Source organism: Ophidiomyces ophidiicola, assembly GCF_022830035.1.
Source record: "Ophidiomyces ophidiicola strain CBS 122913 chromosome Unknown scaffold_77, whole genome shotgun sequence".
Taxonomy (NCBI): Eukaryota; Fungi; Ascomycota; class Eurotiomycetes; order Onygenales; family Onygenaceae; genus Ophidiomyces; species Ophidiomyces ophidiicola.
Genome location: NW_026054717.1, coordinates 1 through 11,229, shown reverse-complemented (window position 1 = coordinate 11,229; position 11,229 = coordinate 1). Strand labels below are relative to the sequence as shown.

General features: G+C 34.7%; 2 protein-coding genes across 2 annotated transcripts; both read left to right on the top strand.

Annotated features, from left to right (window-relative positions):
* Positions 1 to 7,078: 7,078 nt before the first annotated feature.
* Positions 7,079 to 8,605, top strand: LOZ57_006900 (uncharacterized protein; the record flags this gene model as incomplete). Its single annotated transcript, XM_049255915.1, has 6 exons — positions 7,079 to 7,198; positions 7,248 to 7,342; positions 7,434 to 7,533; positions 7,598 to 7,779; positions 7,838 to 7,974; positions 8,076 to 8,605. 6 exons carry the CDS (start codon positions 7,079 to 7,081, stop codon positions 8,603 to 8,605), a joined length of 1,164 nt encoding a protein of 387 aa, XP_049105111.1.
* A 944-nt stretch (positions 8,606 to 9,549) lies between these two features.
* Positions 9,550 to 10,883, top strand: LOZ57_006899 (uncharacterized protein; the record flags this gene model as incomplete). Its single annotated transcript, XM_049255914.1, has 9 exons — positions 9,550 to 9,582; positions 9,644 to 9,698; positions 9,759 to 9,779; positions 9,825 to 9,956; positions 10,010 to 10,141; positions 10,222 to 10,474; positions 10,529 to 10,564; positions 10,623 to 10,772; positions 10,836 to 10,883. Coding segments are annotated over 9 exons (860 nt in total), but the record flags the coding sequence as incomplete, so codon positions are not given.
* Positions 10,884 to 11,229: the final 346 nt, after the last annotated feature.

The window sequence follows — 11,229 nt, the reverse complement described above, 5'->3', positions numbered from 1 at the left end:
AGAAGTAGAGAGCTTGAAAGAAATATGTCCAATCTCTTTAATGTGAATTTATATGTACAAATTTGATGTTAACAGTTTTTTGGAATGTTATAAGGCAAGATTTATTTTTTGCAGAGATCTGGATATCAATAATAAACATAACATCTATACTGCTACTCTTGCTGCACAAATATTTTGCCTTTTAATGACTATAACAGCTTATTTTGAAATGGAGATCTTTCAGATTGATGCTGTTAATGTGTTCATTAATGCTTCATTTAATAAATCTGTTTATTGCAGACTGGCAGAGAGTTATGATAAGAAAAGAAGTGTTTGAAAGATTCTACATGTCTTACATAATCATTCTAAATCTTCATGACTTTGATATGAAGATCTCACTTTAACACTCTGTGAACTAAAATTCTGTCAGATTTGTGAAGAATCATGTCTATTCATTGGTAAGAATATTATTATCTTCTTTTACATGAATGACATAGTATTCTTATATCACAGAAAGAATGCTGGAACATTTGAACAGTTACTGAAGAATCTATGAATGCATTACAAGCTTTGAGAGATTGAAGAGCTAGAGTGGTTTCTAGATATCTGTGTCATACATGATAGAGATGCTCAGAAGCTTTGGCTGTGCCAGAATAGTTATATTGAGAAGATTGCTAATAAGTTCAATCTTATGGAATTGAAGCCATCACATACATCAATGGTAACTGCAGATATAGCTCTCTATACAGGGGTGCAAGATAAGCAACAAATACATGCTTACCAACAAAAAGTTAGTTCAGCTCTCTACACTGCTATTATAACACAGCCTGATATTTCATTTGCTACTGCAAAATTAAGTGAGGCTTTGGTTAATTCAGAACCAGAACACCATACAGCAATTGAGACAGTTATCTCATATGCTTTTTCAACAAAGTACTATGCTCTTGAATTCCATGCTGATGATGAATTGAATATCCAGGGAGAGAATAATAATACTGACATCATTAACATTCATATAATAATTGCCAGTGATTCTTCTTTTGCAGACAATTTGGGATCTAGATGCTTCTCTCAGAGCTTCATATTCAAGCTCTTTGAAGACTTGATTGATTGAAAATTCTCCAGACAAAAGACTGTTACAATGTCTTCAACAGAAGCTGAGCTTTTGGCACTATTCTATACAGCAAAAGAGACCATGTGGTGGAAATGCTTATTTAAGAATATTACATTGAAATTAGGAAGAGATTTTGATATTTTATGTGATAATTTGCAGATGATTTATTTACTGATTTCAGCAGCTCTGCAACTAATTATCAAGCTCTGCCATGTTGATATTCATCACCACTGATTACAGCAAGCAGTTACTAATAAGAAATTGAATATTAGCTAGATTGAAAGCAATAATATGCCTGCAGATGGCTTAACAAAGACCTTGTCTAGACAGAAATTTGAAAAATTTGTTAAGCAATTGAGACTTGTGAATATTGATTATTTGATAGGGGGGGGTTTACTGTCTATACTGCTGCCAAAGCTATGGAGGCATGTTGAGCAGAAGTCAGATGACTTGTCAGATGATTAGATCTCTGATGAAGAAACTAAAGAATCATAGATTTGCCATCTTCTCTTCTTGACCATAATACTGATTTCATTATCTTTGTCTATTGGGCTGGTGGAGATTTGCTAGGGGTTTTTCATATGTTTTTTCTGTAGTCTTGATTATAGCATGTTCATCTATAAGTATTCATGTCTCATTTGTTAGAAGCAAGACCAGACACAATATTATAGATGCTCAGTCACATGATCATCACATGCTCCTGTGTCATCTGATAATGTTGCTGGTTAAGGCTTAGTAAGCCAGGAACACAAAAAGTTTTCACTGTGAAAGACTGATGGAGAGTCACCAAAACTGAGTGAATTCTTAATCAGTTTGAGAATGCAAGTATTTTCCTCTTGGGTATAGATTCTTTAACACAAAAGAAATCAATTTCCAATGTTTCAGAGCTGTAGTGAAGGTGGTTGTGTTGTGATGATCAGATAAAGTGTCTGAGTAGCCAAAACTGGTGACCCAGTCTTTGGTGTGAGATTTCCCACCCACCACAGAAAATTGCCAGGTGAAAATGGAGAGAATAACTAAATGAAACAAGAGCTTTTCAATGAATATATTTTCATTAAATTTGACTTAGAATTGATGGTGTTCCATATCAAGTGCTCAATATATATTTATATGAGTCTAGTATGATTATTCTAACTATAAAAGAGCAATTTTAACCATCACTAGCTGATGAATGCAGAGATCAGTGACTGAGAGAGTCTATGCCTCTGAAACAAATAAGAAAGAGAGAAGAGTTGTTTTGTTTAAGTTGTGATTGAATTTATCTTTGCTGACCCCAACTGGCAAATGGTTTTGACTTTTTGAAAGTGAAAATCAGGACTGGAGGAAATTGATAGAAAATCAGAGAGATAGAGAATTGATCAGAGAATCTGAGATATCAAACCAATTTTGAAAAGATCTTGTTTTGACTGAGTTGCAATTGAATTTGCTGTTGGTGATCTCAACTGACAATTGGTTTGACTTTTCAGAGGTGGATATCAGAGCTGGGGAAAATCAATAGAATATCAGAAAGGTAGAAAATTAATCAGAGAATTGAAGATATTCAACTGAATTTAAAAAGATCTTGTTTTGACTGAGTTGTGATGAAGTTTCTATGTTCTGCTGGAATTTTGACTGTGTTCTGCAGTTGTACCACTTTGATGGGGTATAATAGAGTTTGGTGAAATAATTATGTAAGTTCAGACTCCAATTCAGTTTTGGTGTCATCTTCACTGGGTTCCAGCTCACATGGGCATCTTTGGCAATGAAGAAGCTGATATTGCTGCAAAGAAAGCAACTGAATTGAGACAAGATTGTGCTGAAAAGTATGTTTCTTTTGCTTACATTAAAAGACAAATTAAAGAAATGGCAATGCTTGAATGGCTGAAACACATCTTTGAAAATGGAAGTGATGTAAATCACTACTCTCAATTCAATTCAAAATCAAAGTGAAAAGCTTGTTCACTTTCATTCCCCAAACAGATTTGGTCAACAATTATTCAGTTGAAATTGGGTCATGGTTACTTTGGTTCTTACTTAATAAGACTATCAAATCATGATAGGGAAATCTGCAGACACTGTGACTGCAAAGAAACATCAAAACATTTGCTCATGAATTGCTTAAATCTAAAAAATGACAGACAACAGTGTTTGAAAGAGTTTAAAATTCCACAACTGTCACTTGAGTTTCTATTTAACACTGAATTGAGTTTGAAGTGAATGTGAAAGTTTCTCAAACAAACTGAAATAGTCATCAGAAGATGACTTCTAAATGAAACAGACTGAGTATCTTTAAAGATCTCACTTACAATCTCATTATTTGTTTTCAAATTTCCGTGAAGAAAAGACATAAATCACTGCTCTGACACTTTTGTATGTTTTTCATTTGTTAATTTGTCTTGATCATGTCTCTGATCATTGTTTTTGTAACTTAGTTAAATGCTGCAAGACAGCTTGCAGGTAGTCTTCATAGTCTCAGACTGCACAAGACTATAATGAATAATAATAATAATAATAATCAGTTTTGGTGTTACTGGTTAAGACTTAGTAAGCCAGAAACATGAAACTTTTCACTGTGGAAGACTGATGGAGAGCCACCAAAACTGAGTAAATTCTTAATCAGTTTGAGAATGCAAGTATTTTCCTCTTAGATATAGATTCTTTGACACAAATGCAATCAATTTCCAGCATTTCAGAACTGTAGTGGAGATGATTGTGTTGTGATGATCAGACAAAGTGTCTGAGTAGCCAAAACTGGCAACTCAGTCTTTGGTGTGAGATTTCCCACCCACCACAGTGAATTGCCAGACAAAAATGGACAAAATAACTAAGTGAAACAAGAGCTTTCCAATGACTATATTTTCAGTAAATTTCATTTAGAATTGATGGTGTTCCATATTAAGTGCTGTGCATCACACCTTATCAAATCTCACTTTGGGTGGAGAAATAGCAGCTTCAATTTTCATAGCATAGATTGAAAAAGTTCTGAAAGCTTCTAGAATCTTTCTTAAAGCTGAATTCAGAAGTCTTTCAAACTTATGAAGTAGACTCTTTTAATCATTTCATCAAACTGAAAATAATTCATGAGTTACAGATATTGCTGCCAAAAGTTTTAGTTCTCAGGGGCTTAGTGGCTGTAATATTTTCAAATGCATACAACATAATTACTATACACTAATGTAATCAAGCTGAAAAAGAGCTCTCTTTTGATTTTCATTCAAGTTTTAAAAATGATTTTGTATGAAGAGCTTAATCTCTACTTCACATGCTTCATATTCTTCATACATGAAGTACAAGCTTTTGAACAAGCTTTTATATGACTAGTAGAAGCTCTATTTAATTACTTCTTAAAGTTAATCATGTCTGTTACTGAATTTCATTCTCTTTCAGTAAAGATTCAAGCTCTTACTCTTCTCTCTGTTGACTATACTTCTACTGAGATTTCCCAAATCATCCAAATTTCTGTTTCTACTCTGAAGAAGATCAAGCAACAAGCTCATGAATAAAAATTTAATTATGAAGTCAACTTCTGTATACTTTCAGAGTATGTTGAGCATAAAAAGTACTCTGGTCATCAAAAAGAGATCTCTGAAGAGATGAAACAGCAGATTATAGAGAATATAAGAAGAGATTAATCAGATCAGAAAAGCTCAACTGAGATGTTAACATACAATCATAAGCTTAGTTCTCATACAGTTCATTAAATTCTTAAAAAACATGAATTTCAAAATCTCAAATCTACTTACAAGTCTGATCTTTTCATTAAAGTTAAGCAGATATGAATGAAGTTCTGTCAAAAATATATGAACTGAATAATAGAAAATTGAAAAAATATTTTTTGAAGTGATGAGATCTCTATTATTATGAGTCAGTGAAGAAAAAATGTACAAATATGAAGAAGAGTGTCAGAGAAATTAAACAAAATCTGTATTTAAAACTGCTGAAAAGACTACTTTGAATTCATGTTCTGAAGTTGTTTTTTGTATGAGAAGAAGAGTCCATATCATTTTTCAAAGTCTGAGACTATAGCAGAGAAATTAGAGGCTCAGCATGAGTTAGATCAATTGAATGCTGACTGTGAGTCTGCTTGCAAAACTGAATGGAAACTTAACTGTGAAATGAAGTGATTAGATCTTCAAAGCAAGAGTGAATATAAGTCTTAATGAAGATTCACAGTAAGAAATGACAAGCTTGTATAGAACAGTAAAAAAGAGATTGACTGATATAGATATTAAAAGATTAGTAAATCTTCATATATATTTATTATTCTATTTCACTGATCTCTTTAGTTGATTTTGAAGCCAAAGTTGATTTCATTTGCATCTAAATGCATGCAGAATTATTTCAATACTCTAGTACAGAAGAATAATACTTCATGTCATGCACATTTTTTTCAACAAAATATTTTCAATACAGCAGATGTTTAATGAATGCTTTGACCAGAAAATTCATCAGATCTTAATATAATTGAGTCAGTCTGAAATTATATAAAAAGATGTACAACAGCTCATGAAGCTTCTGAATCACATACTGCTATGAAATAAAAATGAATTCAGATCTGAAATGACATGTCACAAAAGTGAATTCAATGATGAATTGAGTGCATATCTCATCATATTCAGTGCATACTAGATTCAGAGAGGGGAAATGAGTATAGAGAAGATCATACTGACAAGAATTTAAATTAAACTAAAAGAAGAGTTTGCAAAGATCAACTATTCTGTTGCATTGATTTTGATGATGAAGCAAGCAATTCTGATTCAAGCATATATCATGATTTTGAACATAATTTAAGTGAAGATCTATTTCAGTTTAATGAACTTGATTTAATAGAAGTAGTGAAGATTGAAGAGCCATAGAATTTTCAATTTAATATGATGATTTTAGAATGGAGAGAGATGAAGAAGTGCATACTTCATACAAAAACTTATTGACTTAGTTGATTAATTGATTTGACAGAGTGTAATCTGTTACATAGTGGTAATCTGTTGTAATTTATTTACAGCTCTGTATTTTATGAAGAGACTAAAACTTTTGGTGGTGACCCCATACTAGTTTCTACATAAAGAGTTAAATAAGAAGTAAGATTCAAAACTTAATCTTGAACTAAAGCTGAGATTTCTGTTCATCTCTTCATAAAGAACTCAATTTTATGTGCATAGTGATAGACTGTAGTAAAATTGCTTTCAAGCTTAAATTGAGCACATTTCAAAGCTTAAAAAAGCATGCAGTTTAATATGAGAGAATCTGCTTATCTTTATGATGTTGCAGTTGTAAAAAAGAAAAAGAGAGTGAAAGTGAGTAAAGTGAGAAATATTATTAGTGTGAAGAGAGAAAGAGAATGCACACACAAAATTAAGCTAGACTATATTAGAAATAGTGTACACAATGTGTTCTTTTACATAAATAAAGTGAGATGAACTTCATGTATTATGTTCTTTACATAAATTAAATTATGTGAACTTAATGAAATCTTTCATTAAGTTCTCTCTTATTAGTAGTAATCAGATAGTAGAAAAGTACAGTCATTTATCATTCTACAACATTATACTAAGCATCTTTATAAGTGACTGTTTTGTTACAGTTACTACATTCTGAGTTCTTTCAAGATCTTTTGATACTTCTAGTAATATCTGATAACTTAATCTGATTATATAAGGTCAAGATCTGTTGAGTCACTTCACAACATCTGAGAACAGTTCAACCCACATCATATCAATTGTGCACTGGTAACATCTGTGTTTGGAACCAGTAATTACCAGTTAAGACGCCTGGTGACCACACGCCTGGGCACCTGGGGACCCTAGAATTCGACTTAGCCTGACATGACATAATGACGCAAGTACTCCGTACTCTGTATTCTGTAACGTAAGTCGTCCACCACGAAGCATCTGATTTCACCCGACCATTAATATTTACGAATTGAAATTTGCCCTTATGTGATTTATTTTTTAGTTGCTTTTCCCATGATTGTTTCGCCTTTCTTATATCTTCAGGATATTCACCCTCATGGCAGGACGGCCAAAACGTCGACGTCTAAATCCCGATGGATTTCTGACCCAACATACAGAGCTCATGAAAGTTGATAAAGCCTCTTGGAAAGGCTTTTGTGAAATTGAATCAGAGCCTGTTTGTGAATGTCATGTCATATTTTCATTTATTTACTAATTTCAAATAGGCACTCTTTAATGTTATGCTCGAAGAATTCGGCGTCAATGGTGTTAAGGTGCAGGAAGTTGTGTCCCTTGATGATGAAATGTTACAATCCTTAAAGTATGTCAGATCCAACATTGTGAAAGACATGTATTTGTTTCGCAATGCGACCCTCTACTTCTCTTCCCATGCCTACTAACTCTTGACTGAGCAAACCTATGTATGGACTCATATTTCTATTTCAATGGCGAGAAGACGATCCAATAAAACAGGAACAAAGCTGCCCCAATACACTTTGGTTTGCAAATCAGGTAATTCCACACTTTTTAATTGTTGCATGAGAATCTACAAATGCTGATTTACAAATTTTTTGAGACGGTGAATTATGCTTGTGCTAGTGTTGCACTTCTCAACATTGTTAACAATGTGACTGAGGTTGACCTTGGAGAACATCTCCGTGCATTCAAGGATTTTACTATGGGTTTTACACCGGCATTACGAGGCGACGCAATCAGTAATTTTGAATTTATCAAAGAAACTCATAATTCATTTGCGAGGTAGCATGTTCTGATGTAGATCTATGCTACATGCTAACCCGTTGCTAACATGGCACAGAGGTATGGATATACTCAGCATCGACCTTCAATTAAAAAACGATACAACATCCAAAAAGTCTAGGATTGGAAAACGAAACCAAATATATGACGAATCGGCTGCAGGGTTCCATTTTATTGCGTTTGTTCCAGTAAATGGTATAGTTTGGAAATTCGACGGACTTGAACGCCAACCCCAAAGTCTAGGCAAGTGCAAACTGATCCGACCTAGTAGCTTTATTTAACTCCTGCCTCGTTAGGCAAATATGTCGGTGGTGACTGGCTAGATCTTGCAAAACCTGAGATTCAATCGAGAATGGCTGAGTATGAAGAGGATCAAATCGAGTTTTCCATTCTAAGTCTGGCTCGAGACCCCATATTCGGCCTGGTCCACCAATTAGCTGTGAACGTGAAGAGCTTGGCTGCAGTTGAGGACCAACTACGCGACCGCCATTCCATTCACAACATTGAGCCTTGTGATGGTGCCACTGTGACGGGCCCGGATTCTTCATTCAATCTAACGGCACACATTTTAGATGGGGCGAGAGTAAGTGAAGATGACATCGACAGTTATAAGTCTGCGTCAAAGGATATCCTATTGGATTTTCGGAAGGTGCTTCTTGATGTGCAAAGGGAAATACGATTATCAATTAAGGAAGAGCAGCAAACCCGTGATGCAGATCAGGGGTATGCAAGAAAAAGAAGACATGACTATGGGCCCGCAGTTTATAAATGGGTTCAAATTTTAGCTTCAAAAGGTTTAGTTGAGTGCCTAGCAGAAGAAATGTGAGTAAATGGGCTTTGCTATCAATATCACGAGCATGTATGATATATTTTTATTTCCATAACACTTTACAGTTGCCTATCTAGATGACTAAATAATTATTTGATATTTCAGACTATCATAATAGGATATAAACTAATTTAACAACAATTGTAGATAATAGCTGAGATCTAAGACTCTCTCTGTAAGTTTTATCTTTTGTAAAAGTTTTATAAAATTTTTTTTTTTTTACTGTCTGTATCATCTTTGTGAAATATTCTCATTAGTATAATGAACTAAACATACTTCAAGCTGTTACAGTTTGTGAGAATATTGCACTTTTATGATTAAATTTATATACAAAATATTGCTTTATATACTATAGTTTTCTATAGCATATTCTATAGAGGTTCACTATAAAAATAAGAATTTTCAAAAATGTAAGTAAAAATTGCTGTTTCAATTTTTTAATGTATTATTTCATCAAAATTCTGATACTGTAACTGATTTCAAAATATGTTGAACTTACAACTTTCTATAAGACACAAATAGCACTTAATACACAACTTCATAAATATTTATTTAAATCTGTTAGAAACATATTTATTTAACAGCTCTTTAGTCATTTACTTCTGTGCTTCATTTTAACATGAAGTCTTTAAGTGATGAATCAACAATTACAACTTAAAAGTTAAATCATTACTTTTACTACTCTCATATTATATGATGACTTTCAACTTCCTGCAAACAAGCTGAAAACTGAGTCAGACACTGTGCTGGTCAGGTTCTGGCCAAATTACCCAAATGGATTAGCTCAAAACACCAAATTCGCGCTAAAGAACCTTAACAGCACCCGTCTGAGGGGATGAGGTAAACCTCAAGTATGCGCTGGTCCATACTAGGGCCCCCCAGATCTTAAAAATCCAATTTCCAAGACTGAAGTAACTTGACTCATTTTTCCGCTTTGCATCATGGCGAGTTCGGACAGCGACCAGAAGCCTAAGGTTCAGATAAGGACAAGATAAAAATCTCTCTAGCTTGCAAAGACTAATCTACGTTATAAAGCCCAGCAATCTACGATCCATCATTGCCGGATCCACAGCCGGAGCAGTCGAAATTTGTAATTAATGCGCTGTCCAAATTAGTTTACCCACACTATTGCTGATATTCTAGTCTTTAGCAATTACATACCCAGCGGAGTGTAAGCCCAATAAGTGACTCGGAGAAACCTAACTAACCGCCGCAGTTGCAAAAACAAGAACCCAGTTGAACCATCGACTTCCGGATGGAAAGAAACTGCCTTGGCCGCCGTTCGGTAAGGCGTGGTATGCAGGATGTACAACTTTAATACTGGGGAATTCGCTCAAGGCAGGAATTCGTATGTTTATCAGTGCTTGAGGAGATTATCAGCTCATACTGCTGCAAAAATAGGTTTCGTGGCCTTCGACACATTCAAATCCTTCCTTCAAGATAATGAGGGCAAGATATCGGGGCCTCGAACAGTTGTTGCGGGCTTTGGGGCCGGATTCACTGAGTCACTTCTCGCAGTAACTCCTTTCGAGAGTATCAAAACTCAGCTGTCTCTGCTCCTTAAAGCCTACTTCTTTCTCTCTTTTCACTGATACCAATAACTCCTAGAATAGATGATCGTAAATCTGGAAACCCTCGAATGCGAGGCTTCGTTCATGGGACCACCCTTATTTTTCGCGAGCGGGGAATTCGTGGCTTTTTCCAAGGATTTGTCCCAACGACCGCTCGACAAGCCGCAAACTCAGCTACGAGATTTGGTAGCTATACAACACTCCGCCAATTTGCCCAAGGATATGTTGCCCCTGGTGAGAAGCTTGGTACCTTGAGTACATTCGCTATTGGGGGGATGGCTGGACTGGTTACAGTGTATGTGCTTGAATTGTTCTTATACAGCTCTACAATACTGATGATACTCTCAAGTTATGTGACACAGCCACTGGATACTGTGAAGACGAGGTAAGTATATCTCCCGCATGACCAATTCGACCGCAGTCGAAGAACTGATCTTCTGCAGAATGCAATCTATTGAAGCAAGAAACAGTTATAATAACAGTTTTGAATGCGCTGCGAAGATATTGAGAGATGAAGGAATTTTTACTTTCTGGTCTGGCGCCGTACCCCGACTTGCAAGACTAATTCTTAGTGGTGGGATCGTATTTACGATGTAAGCTTGCTTTCCTGCGACCATATCGGGCAGAATACTCTGGCTAACCATACTACATTTAAGGTATGAGAAAACCATGGAGGGTTTGGATGCTCTTGATCCTAACAGGAAGTATATATAAATATTCGGGCTAGAATTGGTTTTTGCCTTAAGTATCTTCCTTTTGACAGTCAGGAGTGGAGTCTTGAGTAAACGGAGTACGTGTTACTTTTCGACTATGGGTTTACAGTTGGTTGCAAAGGTATTGTGAAATGTGCCAAATTGCGTTTTTTAGCGTGGCCTAGAAACTCCACACAAGATGTAGATATGTAGAAACTTGGTTCTCCTTGAATTATTATTATTATTATTATTATTATTATTATTATTATTATTATTATTATTATTATTATTATTATTATTATTATTATTATTATTATTATTATTATTATTATTATTATTATTATTATTATTATTATTA